This window comes from Coregonus lavaretus, assembly GCF_964263955.1.
Source record: "Coregonus lavaretus genome assembly, chromosome: 22".
In the NCBI taxonomy this organism is placed as follows: Eukaryota; Metazoa; Chordata; class Actinopteri; order Salmoniformes; family Salmonidae; genus Coregonus; species Coregonus lavaretus.
The window spans coordinates 39,422,780-39,445,218 of NC_140009.1; the positions used below are offsets into that span (position 1 = coordinate 39,422,780).

Here is a 22,439-nt window from a genome sequence, read left to right on the forward strand (position 1 = left end):
ATCCAGAGCGACTCAAAGTTAGTGCATTCATCTTAAGATGGCTAGGTGGGACAACCACATCACAGGCATAGTAAGTACACTTTTCCTCAATAAATTAGCTATCAGCAAAGTCAGAGCTAGGGTGTTGGGAGAGTCAAGTGCAAATGTTTACATGGACACATCTGAAATCAGGCTACCTGATGGCACTCTGATAAATGCAGAAAATCGGCGATCAAAATAAACATTTTACCACAGCGAATGTTATTTTTGGGAATAATATTTCTGAGTTCTTCTAAAGTTTGTATGTGAAAACTACTTCTAAGTTGTTCCGAACTCACTACACTCACACTAAAAAGGGAGGCTTGCTCGGCTGGTGCTAGCACATGTGCAGATCAAATACACAGCTGGAATGCCGATTTTAAGACACTAGTCCTAATAATTCGAAAGATAATCTCCGAAAACCAGGTGTTTTAATCCACGTATGCTTACTTCGATTTTGACTTTACGCTGATTTAAGATAAGCAGAGTAAGGCGTTTACATGACTATTGCATAATCTGCCTACTGCCATAATCAGTTTAATATCGAATTCCAGTGCCTTGCAAAAGTATTCATCCCCCTTGGCGTTTTTCCTATTTTGTTGCATTACAACCTGTAATTTAAATGGATTTTTTGGGGGGATTTCATGTAATGGACATACACAAAATAGTCAAAATTGGTGAAGTGAAATGAAAAAAAATAACTTGTTTAAAAAAAATCTACAAAATACATAACATAAAAGTGGTGCATGCATATGTATTCACCCCCTTTGCTATGAAGCCCCTAAATAAGATCTGGTGCAACCAATTACCTTCAGAAGTCACATACTTAGATTGCACACAGGTGGACTTTATTTAACTAAGTGTCACATGATCTATCAAATGATCTCAGTGTATACAGGTAAAAGTCAGTAAATTAGAATATTTTGAAAAACTTGATTTATTTCAGTAATTGCATTCAAAAGGTGTAACTTGTACATTATATTTATTCATTGCACACAGACTGATGCATTCAAATGTTTATTTCATTTAATTTTGATGATTTGAAGTGGCAACAAATGAAAATCCAAAATTCCGTGTGTCACAAAATTAGAATATTACTTAAGGCTAATACAAAAAAGGGATTTTTTAGAAATGTTGGCCAACTGAAAAGTATGAAAATGAAAAATATGAGCATGTACAATACTCAATACTTGGTTGGAGCTCCTTTTGCCTCAATTACTGCATTAATGCGGCGTGGCATGGAGTCGATGAGTTTCTGGCACTGCTCAGGTGTTATGAGAGCCCAGGTTGCTCTGATAGTGGCCTTCAACTCTTCTGCGTTGTTGGGTCTGGCATTCTGCATCTTCCTTTTCACAATACCCCACAGATTTTCTATGGGGCTAAGGTCAGGGGAGTTGGCTGGCCAATTTAGAACAGAAATACCATGGTCCGTAAACCAGGCACGGGTAGATTTTGCGCTGTGTGCAGGCGCCAAGTCCTGTTGGAACCTGAAATCTCCATCTCCATAGAGCAGGTCAGCAGCAGGAAGCATGAAGTGCTCTAAAACTTGCTGGTAGACGGCTGCGTTGACCCTTGATCTCAGGAAACAGAGTGGACCGACACCAGCAGATGACATGGCACCCCAAACCATCACTGATGGTGGAAACTTTACACTAGACTTCAGGCAACGTGGATCCTGTGCCTCTCCTGTCTTCCTCCAGACTCTGGGACCTCGATTTCCAAAGGAAATGCAAAATTTGCTTTCGTCAGAAAACATGACTTTAGACCACTCAGCAGCAGTCCAGCTCTTTTTTTCCTTAGCCCAGGTGAGACGCTTTTCGCGCTGTTTCTTGGTCAACAGTGGCTTGACACGAGGTATGCGGCAGTTGAAACCCATGTCTTTCAAGCGTCTCTTGGTGGTGGATCTTGAAGCCCTGACTCCAGCAGCTGTCCACTCCTTGTGAATCTCCCCCACATTTTTGAATGGGTTTTTTTTCACAATCTTGACTAGGGTGCGGTGATCCCTATCGCTTGTACACTTTTTCTGACCACAGTTTTTCCTTCCCTTTGCCTCTCTATTAATGTGTTTGGACACAGAGCTCTGAGAACAGCCAGCCTCTTCTGCAATAACCTTTTGTGTCTTTCCCTCCTTGTGCAATGTGTCGATGGTCGCCTTTTGGACAGCTGTCAAATCTGAAGTCTTCCCCATGTTTGTGTAGGCTTCAGAACTGGACTGAGAGACCATTTAAAGCCCTTTGCAGGTGTTTTGAGTTAATCAGCTGATTATTTTGTGGCACCAGGTGTCTTCAAAATGTAACCCTTACACAATATTCTAATTTTGTGACACACGGAATTTTGGATTTTCATTTGTTGCCACTTCAAATCATCAGAATTAAATGAAATAAACATTTGAATGCATCAGTCTGTGTGCAATGAATAAATATAATGTACAAGTTACACCTTTTGAATGCAATTACTGAAATAAATCAAGTTTTTCAAAATATTCTAATTTACTGACTTTTACCTGTATATACACCTGAAAGGCCCCAGAGTCTGCAACACCACTAAGCAAGGGGCACCACCAAGCAAGCAGCACCATGAAGACCAAGGAGCTCTCCAAACAGGTCAGGGACAAAGTTGTGGAGAAGTACAGATCAGGTTTGGGTATAAAAAAAATATCAGAAACTTTGAACATCCCACGGAGCACCATTTTTTTAATCCATTATTTAAAAAAATGGAAAGAATATGACACCACAACAAACCTGCCAAGAGAGGGCCGCCCACCATAACTCACGGACCAGGCAAGGAGAGCATTAATCAGAGAGGCAACAAAGAGACCAAAGATAACCCAGAAGGAGCTGCAAAGCTCCACAGCGGAGATTGGAGTATCTGTCCATAGGACCACTTTAAGCCGTACACTCCACAGAGCTGGGCTTTACGGAAGAGTGGCCAGAAAAAAAGCCATTGCTTAAAGAAAAAAATAAGCAAACACGTTTGGTGTTCGCCAAAAGGCATGTGGGAGACTCCCCAAACATATGGAAGAAGGTACTCTGGTCAGATGAGACTAAAATAGAGCTTTTTGGCCATCAAGGAAAACGCTATGTCTGGCGCAAACCCAACACCTCATCACCCCAAGAACACCATCCCCACAGTGAAGCATGGTGGTGGCAGCATCATGCTGTGGGGATGTTTTTCATCGGCAGGGACTGGGAAACTGGTCAGAATTGAAGGAATGATGGATGGCGCTAAATACAGGGAAATTCTTGAGGGAAACCTGTTTCAGTCTTCCAGAGATTTGAGACTGGGACGGAGGTTCACCTTCCAGCAGGACAATGACCCTAAGTATACTGCTAAAGCAACACTTGAGTGGTTTAAGGGGAAACATTTAAATGTCTTGGAATGGCCTAGTCTAAGCCCAGACCTCTGTGGTATGACTTAAAGATTGCTGTACACCAGCGGAACCCATCCAACTTGAAGGAGCTGGAGCAGTTTTGCCTTGAAGAATGGGCAAAAATCCCAGTGGCTAGATGTGCCAAGCTTATAGAGACATACCCGAAGAGACTTGCAGCTGTAATTGCTGAAAAAGGTGGCTCTACAAAGTATTGACTTTGTGGGGGTGAATAGTTATGCACGCTCAAGTTATTTCTTGTTTGTGGTAGGCATGTTGTGTAGGCATGTTGTGTAAATCAAATGATACAAAAAATCTATTTTAATTCCAGGTTGTAAGGCAACAAAATAGGAGAAATGCCAAGGGGGGTGAATACTTTCGCAAGCCACTGTATAAGTGTTCATGTAAATGTACTCGATGTTTAGATGCTTTTTACAGTGAAGATGAATTTTATAAATTGCGTGGCTGGGCTGATGAGACAGTGGATGGAACAGTAAATAGGCATTTCGCCGTCATAGCCGGTGGAAACTTGTGGAATAAGCAACAGCTGGAACACTGTTTTAACACATAAATAGCTGTGATCCGTAACGTGTGTGTGTGTGTGAGACGTAACATAAGGATTGGTGTTAGTGCGCTAAGGTGTCCCTGTTTGTAATCAAGTTTCAGACAGAATTGCGACCCCCCCACACACACACACACACACACACACACATTGGTTCTTATAGGTTATTTTACCCAACAAGTCTCTTGAATGTGACGTGACAATAACATTTCAACGTTTCTGAGTTTGTTGTTGTTGTTGTTTCAGGATGGGCTGCTAGAACAGATGTATGACCTCATCCTGGAGTACTTCCACTCTCAGGCCTTCTCCATTGGCTTCCCAGAGCTGGCCCTGCCCACCATCATCCAGGTAATACCACCACCATACCTCGTCTCACCTCCCCACACGATGGACACTTGCCTTTTTTTATTTTACACATTTGCTAAATGGTCAGTTGTTTTTACGGCCCTGGCGACCGACCACTGAGCCCACTTCCTCAGCCAACCGACCCACGAAGTCAGAATCTGCCCTCACCAAAGTAAACAGTCACTGAAGTCCTCCTCTTCCTTCGCCCTCTTCCAGACTGCATGACGGAGTTCTTCTTGTACTCTTAGCCTTTACTGTTGCTACACACACACACACTGGGCACAGAGTATCAACGACACAGTCCAGAGGGAAAAGACAAGCACCAGACTAGATGATTATTTACAGTTTTTCTCTCTTCCTCCCTCTTTTTTTTTTTTTCTGTCTTCCTGTCCTCCGCCGCTCCACAGCTGAAAGCCTTCCTGAAGGAATGCAAAGTGGCCAATTACTGCAAGCAGATCCGCCAGCTCTTGGAGAAGGTACAGGAGAACAGCGGCCACATCACAGCCCGGAGACAGAGGGCCGCCTTTGGAGTGGCCGACGCAACCGCCGTGGTGAGTTTGGCTGTGTGTAAGTGTGTGTGCGTCCGCCCACCCGTGAGCGAGCCTGTCAGTGCCAGGTCGTCTGGGCTGCTGTTCCAGTGCCCTCATTTCACCTCTTCAGCACACACACACACTTTCCCATCAGTCCCTCTGTCTGCTACCCCCAGTATATAGAAAGTACCTATATGATATTCCAGCTTGAATTGGGGGGGGGGGGGTTTATCAGTAGTGATGTGGGTAAAAATATGATATTATACTGAACAAAAATATAAACACAACTTGTAACAATTTCAACGATTTCACGGAGTTACAGTTCATATAAGGAAATCAGTCAATTTATTTAAATTCATTAGGCCCAAACCTATGGATATCACATGACTGGGCAGGGGCACAGCCATGGGTGTGCCTGGGGAGCCAGGCCAAGCCAATCAGAATGAGTTTTTCCGCACAAAATGGCTTTATTACAGACAAAGGAGAAATGCTCACTAACAGGGATGTAAACAAATTTGTGCACAAAATGACAGAAATAAGCTTTTTGTGCATATGGAAAATTTCTGTGATGTTTTATTTCAGCTCATGAAACATGGGACCAACACTTTACATGTTGCGTTTATATACTTAAAAAATATTTTTGATCAGTATATATCGATACTTTGTGGCAAGGTAGCGTTAGCTTGCGCTAGTCGACTGTACCTGTGCCAATACTCCTGTATTTTGCATCCAATAGCTTGTTCTGCATCTTGTTTTTAAATAGGGAGCCAACATGTTTTCAGCACTTTTATTTCCATGACTGATCAAAACTCATTTTCTCATGCTCTCTTGTCTCTCTGGAGCAGACATATAGTGAGCAATATGTTTGTAACATCAATAAAATTGCAGTACCGAATCGCAATACATATAGAATCGTGAGGATCGCAATACATATCGTATCGGCACCTAAGTATCGTGAGCTCCCTGGCAATTCCCAGTCCTAGTTATCAGACATTGCGAGTTTTTCAGCAGCCAAGGCTGATGCTTCTTCAATCACGTGATGGTTTATCAATGGTTGATTCTTGAGTCATGTTTGTTTCATTCCAATTAGTTAACTAATTGTTTCTGAGAATAGCTTTGAAGCTGAACAGAACAATTTTAGATAGCCCCCCTCCAAGAGAGTCCAATTGTGCCAACAGGTCAAAAAAAGACAGCATGCACACGCCCACAGAAGTCTGTTGGGGAGCAACCACTGCCCAGATGAGTCCCGCCCCCAGTACAACCCCTTCCCAAAACATATGCACACCAGTCCGGGAGAGCTAACGTAGGAAGTGCCTGTGAAGGTCTCCTCCTGCTGAGAGCATTTAACCATCATGCGCCGCCTGACCCCTAACCCCCTGAGCGCTCCTTTGGCTGTGTCCGTTACACACAGATAGTGAGGAGATAAGAGGCTACACACGCTGCAGTGAAACCTGAGTAGGAAGCGGAGGAAGGGAAAGAAATGCTGGAGGAGACATCCCTATGTAAACACTGGCGCTGGTTGAAGGACGGCTATGTGGTCATTAATGTTCTTAATAGGTTTGAACCAGCCGCCCCCCCCCCCCACCCCTCACCTTAATGAGCGAAGGTTTGCGTGCGTGTCTGTGTGTGCAGAAATGTGTGTTCTCTCTCTCATTGTATGCACTCTCCACCTGCCCCACCAAACACACACACTCCCAAGGCTGCGTTGCTTTGCTCCACCCAGTCCTGACTGAGTGCCTCGCCCAGCACCCGTGATAAATATTTAAGAGCGTTTAGGAGTGAAATTAAAGAGGGGATGTCTCTGTGTAATTTAGCCTTGGAGAAGTCTGTGTGTGCATGCTCGCCGGCAGAGACCAAGAGACAGACAGCGTGGCACCGGGGGCAGCGCCTATCGCCACGGCTCCCAGCCCAGAGGAGCCTGTCACCATGGCCGGGTACAGGCACGTTTCAGGCTGCCGTGGAAAGGACATCGCTCCCCTCTGGCCCCAGACACCAAAACACCCCCTGCACCTCACCCAAACTAAGAGTTAGCCTAATTAATGGTTACCCCCTACCCTCGCTCTACTGTACAGTAGAAATACAATATTCAGAACCACACGGAGTGAGCACTAGTTATTGGATATGCCGGAGAGTTGTACCGGTAATTGAAGCATTGAGTGTGCCTTGTAGCATCGTGAGTGTACATTCAAGCATTTTAGTATTATCTTTCAGTTTATCTTTCAGTTTTTAATATTTATAAAACATGCTACTGAAAACGGTGTTTCCTTGTCCTCAGATCACATTTGAATGTGTCTGAACTGAAGCCTAAATATATGTTTTCTTAGTAGGCCTATGCTTTTTTTATATATATTTTGAGTGAAAGGGTTTTTGCCCAATTACCCAAGTAGGTAGACCAGGTGTGAGAGAACGGTAAAGCCAAAATATTGCCCATAATCCGGTTAGCGTTTTGTCTGGGTTTGAAGTGTTTTCAAAAGCCTTTGCTCTTTTTCTGTTCACGTCCTCTCCTCTTTGTGCCAGGGACCAGCCTAATAACCGCCACTGCAAATTGTCGTAAATAGGTTTAGCTAACCGACGAAGGAAGCCGCGGTCTATACAGTCTATTGGATTTGGAGGTCAGATAATCCTATTGGGCCTGATCAATACCATCCGCAAAGATCTTTAGGGGAAGGACTGGCGTAAATCCTCCAAGTCTCCTCTTTCAGCCTCTCCTCTCTCTTTCATCTTTCTCTCTCTGTCTCTCTTGTGATCTGTCTGTCTTTCTCTCTCCCTTCTTCTCTCCCTTTTCCTTGTGTTGGGGCGGCAGTGGGCGACGGCTTACCGAGCTCGCTAACGAAGCAAATAATGTTTTGAAATCTAGATTGCAATGAAAGTACACCAGAATACCCCAACGTTTTGATTGAATCAGATATTAGGAAAAAAATGAGCACCCTTGCTTGCACTGCTAGACAGTAATACCTCAAAACACACACAAACGTAGAGTGGCTGTTTAACAAGTGTGTTTCATGCTGTTGTTTGTGTGTGCAGGCAAAGTGGGAAAAGCAGACTGCGGAGGAAGGCACTCCCCTTACCAGGTACTACAGCCAGTGGAAGAAGCTGAGGGAGAAGGAGATCCAGCTGGAGATCTCTGGGAAGGAGAGGGTAACTATCAGACACACACCAATCAACATAGTAACCGCTTTAGGGCCAAAGACAGTATTTTCAGGACATTAATTCAAATGAATTAACGACCTGATCCTATTTAATGAACTATACATGTAACTTGGAAAGTGTGAGTAGATAATGCATTGTTGTCAATGAGAGATTGGGGCAAAAGGTTCATGCACACATCTTAAGAATTTGGTTGTTTATTAGTTTTTCAGTTTTTCAGTGTGGTCAGTTCTCTACAATTTCCAGTAGTTTTAGTAAACAAACTGAGGTGTAGGCCAATACATTTTCTTCTTAAAAAAGTTGTCAATGTGGCCCTAGGCTTTCTTCTGGGGAGTGTTAACCCTAGATATCTGTAAAGTGTTTTGTATAAGTGACTTTGCTGCATGTTCTGAATGTTGAGCAATGGTCTCGTTGTCATACATTGTCCTAAATCACCTGGTCCCAAATCAAAGTTTTCCATAACACTACATTTTGAAAAGGAACTGCATATTGACGATTCCTCTCTCGATTTAAGATGGAAGACTTGGATCTCCCTGAGATCAAACGCAGGAAGATTCAGGAGAAGAAGGCTGTGGACAAGAAGGAGTTCAAGGATCTCTTTGAGTCTGACAGCGACTCGGACGACGATGGAGGACTCAAAGTCAAAGGTAACAAACTCCATTCGCATACACAGCAGGGTCCTGTTTAGAGCCGACCGGGGGGGGGGGTTTTCACGCAGTAGAAAACATTTCTATAACCTTATAAAGTGCTCTATTAAAAAGTGTAATAGACTGAAATGGTATTGAAGAAATAAGTTGTTTCATCATCTTTTCATGGTGTGGTTCAAAATATTTTGTGCAACCTAATCCAGTGATTGTCATGCATTTTGGGTAGAGAATTATGTTATTGTTATATTTTACTGTTAAAAAAGGGCTCCAGAATTTTCTGATTTATTTTGGTTCAATAGAGATTAATTTTCCTGCATCTTTGTGCTCCAATATCATAGGCTAATTTATTTGGGGCTATTTCACCACCTGACATTAGCTAGATCGCTAACTCTTAATATATTACCCACAGCTAGTAGTCATGTATTAATCTAAGAATAAATGTAATGTCCCAAAAAAGGTTGCCTTTGTAGCCTACCGGCCAATGAGGCCTATGAACTCGGAATGGCCAATGTGCATTTCACGCGCTCAGTATCACAAAGCCATACCAAATATCTTGTTTGTAAAATAGTTGCATTGAGCTCAACATTTAAGTAGAGAAATAAAGTATACCGACAAAGCTGAGAACATCCCCTCTCCAACTGTGACAACAGGATAGCTGTGTTTTCCCCCCAATTGGATTTTAAAATGTTATACAATCAGAACACACTTTTTTCTCCCTAAGCATTTTGTTTCCCATGGAAAGGACAGAGAGTGGCTCGCTCGACACAGCAGCAGGCCCCAGCGAACAGCTACAGAGGCAGGCAGGCAGGCAGACACTGTCATTGCAGGAATCATAAGGATAATGGACTTTACTGTTTGACCAAATCATGGTTTTAGCCTCCTAAGAAATAGGACGTTTTGAGTGAGGTGAATGAATGTGCAGCTCGCACCGATGCGACTTAATCTATATTTTTTAAACTCACACAACCAAGTCAAAGGCCCATAACAGAGCGGCACGTCTTGCTCTTCATTGTAATTAGAGGTCTGATATAAATACTATGCATGCCAGTCTCTCTTGGCTAAGAGTTGAGGAGAGACTGACTGCATCACAATGTGTTGAAAATCCCAAATTGTTTGCATAGTCAACTTACACACAGCTCTGACACACACTTACCCCACCAGACATGCCACCAGGGGTCTTTTCACAGTCCCCAAATCCAGAACAAATTCAAGAAAGCATACAGTATTATATAGAGCCATCATATTGCTAAAATCAACAGCAAACCTGATTTCAAAAACAGATAAAGCAATACCTCACGGCACAACGCCTCTCCCCTATTTGACCTAGATAGTTTGTGTGTATGTATTGATATGTAGGCTACATGTGCCTTTAATAGACAAGAACAGCTCAAGGACAGAACTACATACTTTTTTTTAAATGTTCTGTATTATGTCATGTTTCATGTTTTGTATGGACCCCAGGAAGAGTCCTAATGCAAAAGATAATGGGGATCCTAATAAAATACCAAGTACCAAAGGGTCGCAAAATGCGACTAAATGGTTGCATTCTGAGCCCTGCAGTCAAGGCATACATTGCCTGATACTTCTCTAGATCTGCTGACACTCACTACATTTTCTGTTGGAGTTGGCCAGTAAAGGCCCTGGTGGAGACTCTTACCGGATGCTCATGCTTACACTATGCCTGTCTTGGCCACTAGGGGGCTGTATGGAGTTACGTGGAGGCCATGTACAGACTGTTGGCCAGAAGCACAGTCTAACACACACACATATACACACAAACACACACACACACACATACACACAAGCACACACACTGTGTAGTAGGCTATTCAGAACTGCCTCTATGGCAAGGATACAGCTCCCTTTCCGGGATGAACATTTGGCCTCGCTCTTTTTGGAATATGACGTTACTTCCCTAATCCTGAGTTAGTAAAGCTGTATTGAAGTCGGTGCTAGTGAATCCTGCTCCCATTCAGACTGGCTCATTCTGAAGAAATGGACAAGTGGCCATAGTGTTGCCAAGCTGCCCTCCCAGCAAGACCTGAGAAAGCTCTCTGTCCATTTAGTTGATGTCTCTACTTCTCTCTTTCTTTCTCTCTCTCTCTCCCTATCCTTCTACATTTCTCCCTTTTCTCTCTCTCCATCTCTTTTTCTCTATCCCGCTCTACCCTCCTATATTTATATCCTTCCCCCTTTCTCTCTCCTTCTATATTTCTCTCTCAGCTGTCACTCCCTTCTTCCTTTAGCCTCTGTGTATGGCCCTCTGCTCTGGGTCATCCACAGGACACGGGCATGGCAGGAGCCCTCTTTTACAGCTTTACAGTTGGACACGCTCGAGGGGGGGAAAGAACCGTAGAGGTCGGAAGGAGAGAGTAGAGTGAGGGGGCGTTAGGGGATTTTTTTTTTTTTGCATCTGGTCCTCATTGTAGGGAGAATCCCCGCAAAACGGCGGGCAGCTGCCGGCGAGATTCCGGCCCTCCCCTCCCTCACCCTGACGGCCCACCCGCCCACCCCCGTCTCTCTCACAGGAAGCGCAGCCTTGGATCCCGGTGGGGGTTCCTAATTCAAACCAGCCCACTGGAACTGCCAGAGGTGGCCGCTCCCCACTACATTCCCCTCTGCTCTCCTCCAGCTCCCAGGGCTTAACTGGCTGCCCCTGCATGTCCTTCAAACGCACACAAGCATGCATGCATGCACGCACGCACGCACACACAACCCCCCCCACCCCCAGTCCTTGACAACCTTCCAAACTTTAGGCAGCTCAACAAACTCGATGGTTGTAGAGTCAGCTGAGTTGCCCCAGTGGCATATAGGGGGAGATAGTGTGAGGGGGAGACGAGAGTGTGAGGGAGGAGAAGGCTAGTTTCTGTAAATGTGTGTTGTTATTGTGGGGGAATAAGTCATAGGGTCATATGGGGTCAGACAGGCATGTAGATCCCGCCGTCCCTCCCAACCCCAGTCAGGGTGTGTTTCAAAGTGTATTCGCCACGTGCACAGGATACAACAGGTGTAAAACAGGACAGTAAAATTCTTATCTTGAGAGCTCTTTCCTGACAATGCGGTGAAAGTAATGTAGATAATAATAAAAAATATAATAAAAAATACACAAGAATTGCGATATAAATAGAAGAAAGGCGATATACAGGTCCGTGCCAGTAACTTCTTCATTGCAGGGGTACTGGAGTGGTTGAGGTAGGTTTATACATAGGGCGGCAGGTAGCTTAGTGGTTAAGAGTGTTGTGCCAGTAACCGAAAGGTCGCTGGTTCTAATCCCCGAGCCGACTAGGTGAAAAATCTGTCGATGTGCCCTTGAGCAAGGCACTTAACCCTAATTGCTCCTGTAAGTCGCTCTGGATAAGAGCGTCTGCTAAATGACTTAAATGTAAATGTAAAAATAAAAAGTTACTGGTAGTAGGATATACATGTAAACAGGGCTGAAACGTGACAGCAGGTAGCAGGAATACATACTAATGGTAATCTACAGTATACGTGTAAACAGGCGTAAGAGTGACCAGTAGCATGATAAATCAGTGTGTGTATGTGGGTAGGGAAAAGAGGGAGGGAAGCTGGGTAGAGCTTGGGTGTTTTCTTTGAAAATTATGCCACGTTTTGGGAGCTCCTGGGCAGAGGAAGCAGCCATGTGTTACTGACCAATTAGGCCCTTCTCAGGGACTGGGGAGTCAAGGTAATAAGGGGAGAAGAGGAGCATGGGAAGAAATGGTTGAGCAAGGAAGTGTCCTCTCCTGGACACCAGTCCTGTCCTCTCCTGGCCACCAGCCCTGTCCTCTCCTGGCCACCAGCCCTGTCCTCTCCTGGCCACCAGCCGTGTCCTCTCCTGGCCACCAGTCCTGTCCTCTCCTGGCCTCCAGCATCTCATCAAACTCCACTTCAAAATCCAGGGACCACTCTGCAGTGGCCTCTGCTACACACACACACACACACACACACACACACATTAAATACTTTATTTGAATCCACCAAATTTACAAAAAAAGAATCCAAACATTTCAAAGGTCCCTGTATGCATGGCACTCAAGGGTACAGAAAGCACCTCATTCTCCAAACAGCTAGGCTGCCCACGACAGCTGAAACAGAGCAGTACCTAGCCAATTGCTTTGCCCTAGTTTTTGTCAGGCCTGCAATCTGGAGGCCACGCACTGCAAGCCTGTGTACGTGGCCGAGACTGCCAAATATCAGCGCCACCAGCTTGCACCTACACCCGAGGCTGTCCAAGCATGCCACGAGGGCCTGGTATTTAAGCAGCTTCTCGGCGAAGGCCTGCTCCATGTAGCCGTCAAATGAGCAGCCCACTTCCCAAATTAGCGCCTCCCCCCACAACAACAATATCTGCCGTATTTGGCACACAGGAAAACACATCATCATCAACATCAAACCAGCTTCCCCTTACACAGGAATGTTTATGCATATGTATTGTTGGTGAGACTACTTGTCTCGCCTCGTTGGCTATCAGGTCAACAAGGCGGTCATGTCTAGCAATGTACAAATCCTTGTATGAACAGCAGCCATTCACAACATGGGCAATGGACTCCATTACATTTGACTCATGTAGAATACAAAATGGATCATGGTTTGCAGGGTACCAGAGTACTAGATTATATTTTGTTGATAGAACTTGCAGCCTCGCCTTAACAGTAAAGGTGAGAATGTCCTCTCAAACGGCAGCATTCTGGTACATGGAATGGGAGGCAGAGTGGACAGCACAGTCCAGAGCAGCGAGTTTCTCCTGCAGCTTCAGGCTAGTCCAGTGTTGCAGTAGCAGCATTTGTCTGATACAAAAGAGTGTTGTCCTGGATATAGGATGAGATGTTCCATCATGGGTGACAGAAGCCTCCACATCAACACACACACACACACACACACACACACATCAACACACACATCAACACACACACACACATCAACACACACACACACATCAACACACACACACACACATCAACACACACACACACATCAACACACACACACGCACACACATCAACACACACGCACACACACACATCAACACACACACACACACACATCAACACACACACACACACACACATCAACACACACACACACACACACTCATTAAAAGCATAACATACACACACATATTAAAGTACAACATACATATTTAAGAGGAACTTATATCTGTCTGAAGTGATGCCTGCCTGCTATCTCTAGGCTATTTGCTATATTTAGGCAGCGAGGGGGTGTAAGATGTGTGATATTAGCTGTGGTAAACTGTCATGAGTATTTTGTGTCGGGGCTCTGTCTTCTCAGCTCCATCACCATAAGGTGGTTAGATGCTACCTACCTACCTGCATGAACACACTTCTGGGCTCATATTCATAAAAAGTATCAGAATAAGAGAGCTGATCTAGGATCAGGTCCCCTCTGTTCATTTAAATGTATTCATTATGATCCAATATGAAAACGGATTCTAGATCAGCACTCCTACTCCGAGACACTATGAATACAGGCCCTGAAGTGTTCAAAGTGTACATTATAAGTGTATAACATTAAACCTATCTTTAATTTGTTTTGTATCTGACTCCCATCAGTAAAGCCAAGTCCAAGCTAATGAGTATATTCCATTTTTACTGTTTCTTAAAATCATATCTCTCCTTCCTCTTGCCAGACAAAAAGGGGGGCTCTGACGACGACGATGATGATGATGATGATGATCTTCTTCAAGAGCTGTCTGACCTGAGCAATGATGAGGGGGTGGAGGAAGACCAAGATGGTGCCTCAGGTTTGTGCACTGGCTTCTCTCTTACAGTACGGGACAAATATGCACTTTTCACACTACTGAGGCATGCTAAGCCAAGTTCTACACCGCTGGCCTGGTTATGCATTCACTGTAGTTGCTGGAACCGTACTAGAAAGGACAAGCTGAAAAGAAACTAGCACCGTACGATACAAGCCAGCACAGTACGGTTTGGGCCGGCACACTAGTGTGAAAAGGGTGAAGACATACAGTGCCGGTCCAGAAATGACCCCTAGCCTCATACCACTTTTGATTTGGCAGATCTGTAGGGAATATGATGGGTGTAAGCAAAATGGTGATGCTCCACCTAGCCTTCAAATTGATCGCAGGGCAGCTTCCAACATATTGTTTACTTCTATCTAGTCTTTTATAAGGAAACCTGCCATATTCTCCACTGAAATCAAACCCATTGTGGGCACAAATACCCACCATCACATTTCTGCATTTTACATCCATTGCTGCCTGATATTAGCACTCATTATTTACTTGGGGAAGTATTGTAGAGTGATTGTTTTCTACTCATTTAAAAAAGACACGTATAACATCAGTATAAAGAACAAAAATAATTGAAACTTGCTGTAGTCCAGACATTTTTCACTCCCACTTAAAGGGGCAATCAGGGATTGGTACATCCTTTTTTGGACTTTGGCTTTGTTGTTTGAATCCCAGATTGCCCCTTCAAATGAATCCCTCCTTCATGATCTTCCTTCCTCAATAGATGGTGGTAATGATGAGGATGATGATGAAGACGGGGTTAAAGCCTCCAAGGCGCCCATGCAGCTGTCCAGCGTGGCTCTGAAAGAGTTGGCAGAGGGAGATGAGGACTTGGTGGAAGACCTGGAGCTGTCTGACCAGGACTAGAGACACACACATTTAGACACACACACACACACACACACACTAACACATGGTTGGGGGTGGAGAGGAGTAGAGCGTTGGATTGAAGCTCCTCCCCATCTCTCCGTACATTTAATCATTACTGCCTTCCTGTTGGACTCTTTTCTACATTTATTTTATTTGACTTATTTTGTTTTAGTTTGCTCCTTCAATGTGTACAGCACAAACATGTTCTTAATGTAATTGTACATTACAACCTGGCCGTGCAATTTGACAAAATATTAAATACTTCCTAGACTACTTTGTTGGTTTCTGTGCGAAATACCCTACTGATGCAATGCTTTCTTATTTCAATGTACAGGATTATGTGGTGTGGTGGGTTGTAGCCAATAATTGCATACATGAGCACCTGTGTTTTAGCAACTGACATTTTTTAGAAGAAAGGTCTTGACTACACTATCCTATGGTTGGCTGGATCAGGCGGTACTGGGTAGGGGGACAGAGAGAGGGCTTCAGTATGCCAGTCTTCTCTGCCCAGGCGGTGAAGCAGAAACACAGACTGGTCTGTTTCCCTGCCAACCAACACCCTCCCCCCCCCCTTTCCACTCATTCCCTCTTTCCCCTCTCTCTTCTTCATTGGGAATGTTGGAACAGAACTGAGAGCCCCATCCAGAAACAATCGCTAGGCACTTGGACTGGATAGGTATGAGCAATATGGCCGACATTCCGCCTAGCAGCAAGAAAGAATTGATGCTCCGAACTCCTTGACTAAAGAGTTAATCTCTTTGCGGTGTTATCTTTTAAGACCTTTTTAAAGGGTGTGTGCGTTCAGTACTTGTACATGATGGCAACTAGTTGAGTAGAGCTGAAGACCAAGCCAATGAAAGCCCAGGAGTGGCCCATAGGGGATCGATGTGTTTGACAGCTTCAGTGGAAACTCTGTTTTCTTTTAAAGGCTAAAGGTGGGTGTGTGCACTCGCGTGTGAACTTCTCTTTGTGTGTATGTATGTAGGCGGAAGGTTCAGGTTTATCCCCACAGGCAGGGAGGCCTTGTCCTGCGGCTGAACCTCACACTGACAGCTGGTGTTGACCCGAACCATGCCCCAGGAGTCCACTCCCCTACACACACACAACGACAGGGAAGCGCACACACACAGGGAAAAGCAGGGGATCGGATACTATCAGACTCACACTGCTCCAGCAATGCAAAGCAAGCACACACTTGATGGCAGAGGAGACAACGCACACACCATCCAGCAGTCAGAGAAAACACTACAAAAGGTATTTACTGATAAGTGAGGATTATAGCAGCTGAGAGTTTCTGTAGGATTAATTTCACCAAGTGGCGAATAGAAAAATAGGATCAAGACAAAACTGATGGGAAATCTAGACCATTTTAATTCATTGCTTACACATAGTTTAAAAAAAATCTTTAACAAATTCTAAGATTTGCATTAAGAGCTTTGTTCCTTTTCCCTGCAACCAAGGGAAAACAAAGTCAATGTTCTTTGGGATCCATTGTGAGGACTAAGTATTATACATATCGGTTCATCTAACTACATCAAAAGTCCTATCAATATTATTTCCTAATTTATATTGCTGAAGTAGCGTTTAAGATTGGGGCTTCTTTTAATATAAAACGTTTGAAGAAAAAAAACTGCAAAGAAAAAAGTTTGGAAGAAAAGTACCACCAAAAGTTAGCAAGTCACATTTTGTTCACTCATAAAGAAAACATTTTTCGTGCAACTACATTTAATTAAAAAAAAGATTAAGTACCATGTATGTAACCTTCAGGAAATTTTCATCTTAAGCATGATTCTGTACAATTCGGCATGTTTGCATCTCCAACAGTAGTTAACACGATTATACAATAACATTAGCCCTATGAGCTGAAGTCACCGTCCCGTATCAGTAACATTTTACTCTTTTTATCAGAGCGTGTCAGAAAGAACTCCGGCTATAGGCCGATGGCTTATGGGCACAACTGTGGCATGTACCTAGGACACCTTATATAAAGATTCCCCCTTGTTTCACCTTACAAGGAGTCCCACTTGTCTCTTAAAGACAGTCATATGAGGTACTAGGCCCAATGGGATCCTTTATGTACCACACCTCTCCCTAAGACTAGCCATTTTGCCCACAAAGCAAAAAAAAATGACCCAGAAAAAACAACATGGAATATCATCCCTTATTTCACACATCCGGTCATCTTTGGTTTTGGACTGTTGAATGCATAGTTGCAATAATGAAGGTATTTTGGAGTCCCTTTCAGTGTATGCTTTCACTCCAGTCTCCATAATTCTCAGTTCATCTGAGCTGTTTGGGCTCCTTAGACTGGGAGTGAGAAGAAAAGAGGGGAGTAAAAGAGCAAGAGGGAAGAGGCGTCTCTCTTTTAAGTGCTGGGTGTACCGAGTGTGTTGGGGAGCAGACAGAGGGAGAGAGGGGCTTCCTTCTTCAGCCCAGGAAGGACGAGTTTCCGGTAGCGTCTGTCTGACTCAGAAGAATGTCGTAGTTCTGGGGCTTTGCTCTTTTTTTGGCAAGCTGTCTGAGACCAGCTGTCTGCTCTCTCTCTCGCTCTCTCTCTCCCTCTGTCGCTTCATCACGTCTCTCCCTCCAGCCCACTGTTACATCTTTGGATTTTGCTCGGCTACAACCACAGTGGAACTTGAAGTTGATTGGGCTTCTTTGATTAGTCCCTTTAGCTCATTTATATTTTGTTCGCTTTTATATTTTTTACAGTTTATTCCCCAAACCCAAATGGAGATGTATGCCGAAAGGGGGAGGAAGGGGGTCAATTCAATGTCTGTTACAAGAGGTTTCTCTGTACCCATCTCCCTCCCTCCCTCCCTCCAGTCCAGGTTCCCTGTGCAGCCAGTTGGGTCCTAGACCCCCTCGTAGCCCCCCGACACAGAGCCGTTGGCATTCTCTTGCTTGGGGGAGGAGTGACAGGGGGGTGGGGGGCCGCTGTAGGGGGAGGAGCTGCTGCTTGCGGCGGAGAGGGGCCGCAGTGGGAGCGCCAGGGGGGTGTCGGACGGCAGGGGGTCCCTGTCCGGGGGGCGCAAGGCAGATGGCGGCAGCGGGAGCGCCAGCGGGAAGCTGGTCATGTAGAAGATTCTGCCAACACGCCGTGCCACCTGAGGAGAGAGAGAGAGAACGCCACACGCCGAGGTTAGAGCTGCTCAGCCCACAGGCTACGTCCGAAATGGCACCCTATTTCCTATATGGTGCAGTACTTATGACCAGAGCCCTATGGGTCCTGGTCAAAAGTAGTGAACTATGTAGGGAATAGGGTGACATTTGGGACGTAGCCCATGTCCTAGTGTTCTACTGTATCACCAGCCTGAGAGAGAGGAGAGGGTTAAGGGCTACAGTATGGCATACCTGACAACCTGTGCACCGACAACGGGCCTCACGTTTAGGCGCTACGCTATCTATCTGCTTTGGCTACCTACAATGCACTACTAGCTTCCAGCACTCACAAACACACTCACACAAACACACACACTTGAGGTTTACTCACACAAGAACAGTCTACTCATACAAAAAAATACCAACTTTGAGGCTGCGCACACACACTCCTGAGGTGATGGTCCTGAGTGTGTGGCCAGTCAGTGGTGTGTACCTGAGAGCGTATCTTGAGCGCGGGGCCCAGCTTCAGTCCCATGATGTTGAGCAGGTGCTCCTCCGTGAGCAGCGGGAGGGTCTCTCCGTCGATGGCCTGCTCCCGAAACACCTTCAGGAGAGACACAGCCACTTCAGCCAGAGCCGAGACACACACACACACACACACACACACTCATACACACGCACAAACTCATGCATACACCCTCACACAGAGCTTGCATGCATACTCACACCACTCTCAATCTTCCAACAGTGTGTGTGTGTGTTTAACATTAAGGGGACTGTGGTGCTGTGAGAGATAACAGTGGTCTTATAACTATAGAATCTACTAGAAACCAACTCTACTATACTAATAGTAGAACTTCTGATTGAGGTGACAATGTTAGATACTCTGGTCCCAAAGCCCTACACTGCTCTTCCACCAGCCCGACCCTGTTCCCTCTCTCCCTCTCTCTCTCTCTCTGGTTGAAAGGGTGGGATAAACCAGACCCCTGCCCTCCTGCTCTGGTCCTTACCTGGGTGTACTCGGCACAGCCGGCCAGGCTGCCCACGAAGCCACACACCTCCTCCACACACCACTTTCTGATGTCCTCCACTGGGGGCACCGCTGAGTCCTCGCCGTCCATGAACATACCTCCCATACCGCCTATGAGAGGGTAGAAGGGGGTTGTAAATCACCAAGTCATATTCATTTAAGGTGCAAAAATGTTTTACAGTGGACGAAAATGAGTGTTTCTTAATGGGCATGTTCAGGTCATTCTCTCCCTGTTTCAGTCCGTTTTATTCCATTTGGTGCCTGATGAATACGACCCAGGACAGACCTCGACCAGCAGCTAGCATACACACATTTCTCAGTTTAATTACTTCTCAATCTCGTTATCCAAATCTCGCTATTCTCTTTCCCACACACACTTTTGCTCTCTGACTATTGTTTTGTCCTCATGGTTGTTCTGAAATAAATAAAATGGACATGGACATGATATTTAATTGCATTTAAAAATGTTTGCATTTAAGAATATTTCATATCACGTTTCAAAGTGTATTTGATCCATGTTTTCTAATTCTCACTGTTGTGCCTAACTTCCCCCTCTCTCTTTTTTATTTTCTCTCCTCTCCCTCTCCATCCCACCACCCCCACCCCTTCAACTCTTCTTCCGCATGGTTGTGGTGATAACCCTGTGTGTAGAGGGGTCAGGGGTGGTCAGTGGCAGGGCCCCTTCCAGGGGGAGGTCTCCACGCTGGAGACACAGAGAGAGTACTGCTAATGTCTTTCATATGCCTGCCCAAGGGTGAGTGTGTGTGTGTGTGTGTGTGTGTGTGTGTCTAGGTACGTAGGTGCGTGTGTGTTGGCTCCTACTGTGAAACTGCCTGTTTTGCCTCTGCTTCCCTATGCAGTTTCTGTCTGTGTTTTCAAACATTCAAATCTCTCTATTTAATGACAGTCATTAGACACAGACAACTAAAACCAGGTTTCTAATTAACCCAAACAGAGTTGCTCTAATGTGAAGGTTCGATTCTGTGTGTATTTGCGAGTTTAAGCTAGGGTGAATTCAAATGTCCTCCGGAGAGTCAATGAAACCAACCATGGAACTACAGTATATTTCAGCGAATTTGGGGTCCGAAACCTCTTGGCGTAACGGTTAAGGCGTTGGCTTGACATTCACTGGATTCGGATTCGAGTCCCGTTCAGGGCTACCCCCTGAATTTGCTACACTAGTGTCAGAAATGGGATGGTGCCTAAGGCCATCCGAGAGACTGGGTAGCCATTTGATTAGATGTTCAGAGTCTTATGGCTTGGGGGTAGAAGCTGTTTAGAAGCCTCTTGGACCTAGACTTGGCGCTCCGGTACCGCTTGCCGTGCGGTAGCAGAGAGTTGAGTCTATGACTAGGGTGGCTGGAGTCTTTGACACTTTTTAGGGCCTTCCTCTAACATCGCCTGGTATAGAGGTCCTGGATGGCAGGAAGCTTGGCCCCAGTGAAGTACTGGGCCGTACGCACTACCCTCTGTAGTTCCTTGAGGTCGGAGGCCGAGCTGTTGCCATACCAGGCAGTGATGCAACCAGTCAGGATGCTCTCGATGATGCAGCTGTAGAACCTTTTGAGGATCTGAGGACCCATGCCAAATCTTTTCAGTCTCCTTAGGGGGAATAGGTTTTGTCGACTGTCTTCTGTAAGTCGCTCTGGATAAGAGCGTCTGCTAAATGACGTAAATGTAAATGTAAATGTTGGTGTGCTTGGACCATGTCAGTTTGTTGGTGATGTGGACACCAAGGAACTTGAAGCTCTCAACCTGCTCCACCACAGCCCCGTCGATGAGAATGGGGGCGTGCTCGGTCCTCTTCTTTTTCCTGTAGTCCACAATCATCTCCTTTGTCTTGATCATGTTGAGGGAGAGGTTGTTGTCCTGGCACCACACGGCCAGGTCTCTGACCTACTCCCTATAGGCTGTATCGTCGTTGTCGGTGATCAGGCCTACCACTGTTGTGTCACCGGCAAACTTAATGAGGGTGTTGGAGTCGTGCCTGGACATGCAGTCATAAGTGAACAGGGAGTACATGAGGGGACTGAGCACGCACCCCTGAGGGGCCCCCGTGTTGAGGATCAGCGTGGCGGATGTGTTGTTACCTACCCTTACTACCTGGTTGACCCATTTTTAGCTACAACTTCTGACTCCGTTGGAGAGGATCAGATTGAGCAAAGGGAGGTGCAGAATCACTGATCTACAAGTAGTATTCCCTGCCAAATAATAGATTTTGTGCGATTAAGATTCGCAGAGCTATGCCTCCCCTGGCTAAGGCCATCCACCCGCCAAACACGCACAACCAGGCATTGATTGATTGATTGATTGGAGACAGCTTGTGTCAATCAAAGAAAATGTCCTAAGATTTTCTACTTGCTGTAACAATAGTGGATAACGATGGAAATACCGGTAAAAGCAAAGTGCCTCAAAAAGTGCACCAAAACACATGGCCCTACCCATGAGTCCTGGGGTGTGTTCAGTACGACAGAACGGTGTTCAACGTTTAATTAAACAGAAACGGTACTGTACTGAACGACCAGTTGAAGAAGAACGTGATTATGGTGGCCCAGGGGAAGATTGTGTATGGTGTGCTGCACGAGTTTTGAGATTTGAAATGGTCACACCCATATTGATCAGGCCACACCCACCAGACGGGAACAAACATACCTCAGAGGCCTTTGAAGAACGCACCGTTTTGGGGAAATGTGTCGTTCAATACAAACCGTCATGCAACATGGCAAACGTTGAACCCAATTGAACGCACTCATTTACATTTACATTTACGTCATTTAGCAGATGCTCTTATCCAGAGCGACTTACAAATATGTGCATTCACCTTATAGCCAGTGGGATAACCACTTTACAATGTTTTTTTTTGTTGTTGTTTTTTTTTTTGGGGTGGGGGCGGGGGGGGATGCACTCCTGCCTTCATAGCGCCACAACAATATTACATAATGAGATTCCCCTTTCTCTATTTACAATGTGAATATTCCCAGGTTAGATTTTAAACATAACCCTAAACTTAACCCTAACCTCACCGCCAACCCTAATGCATAACCCTAACCT

General features: G+C 45.2%; 2 protein-coding genes across 3 annotated transcripts in view; one reads left to right on the plus strand and one right to left on the minus strand.

The window, feature by feature from the left end:
- The window catches only part of LOC311149647 (nucleolar complex protein 2 homolog), a 51,896-nt gene extending 36,367 nt beyond the window's left edge, over positions 1-15,529 (plus strand). For both annotated transcript variants that reach the window (XM_084186843.1, XM_084186844.1), the window contains exons 14-19: positions 4,194-4,295; positions 4,700-4,843; positions 7,847-7,960; positions 8,484-8,616; positions 14,264-14,377; positions 15,111-15,529. In XM_084186843.1, coding sequence (XP_084042969.1) covers positions 4,194-4,295; positions 4,700-4,843; positions 7,847-7,960; positions 8,484-8,616; positions 14,264-14,377; positions 15,111-15,253 — 750 coding nt within the window. In that variant the 3' untranslated portion in view covers positions 15,254-15,529. The remainder of the gene's footprint in view (positions 1-4,193; positions 4,296-4,699; positions 4,844-7,846; positions 7,961-8,483; positions 8,617-14,263; positions 14,378-15,110) is intronic.
- A 2,582-nt stretch (positions 15,530-18,111) lies between these two features.
- The window catches only part of samd11 (sterile alpha motif domain containing 11), a gene marked incomplete at its 3' end in the record, with an annotated part of 82,499 nt that continues 78,171 nt past the window's right edge, over positions 18,112-22,439 (minus strand). The window contains exons 11-13 of the mRNA XM_084187175.1: positions 19,369-19,499; positions 18,852-18,962; positions 18,112-18,363 (exon numbers count right to left, since the gene is read on the minus strand). Of these exons, the coding sequence (XP_084043301.1) occupies positions 18,112-18,363; positions 18,852-18,962; positions 19,369-19,499 (494 nt within the window). The remainder of the gene's footprint in view (positions 18,364-18,851; positions 18,963-19,368; positions 19,500-22,439) is intronic.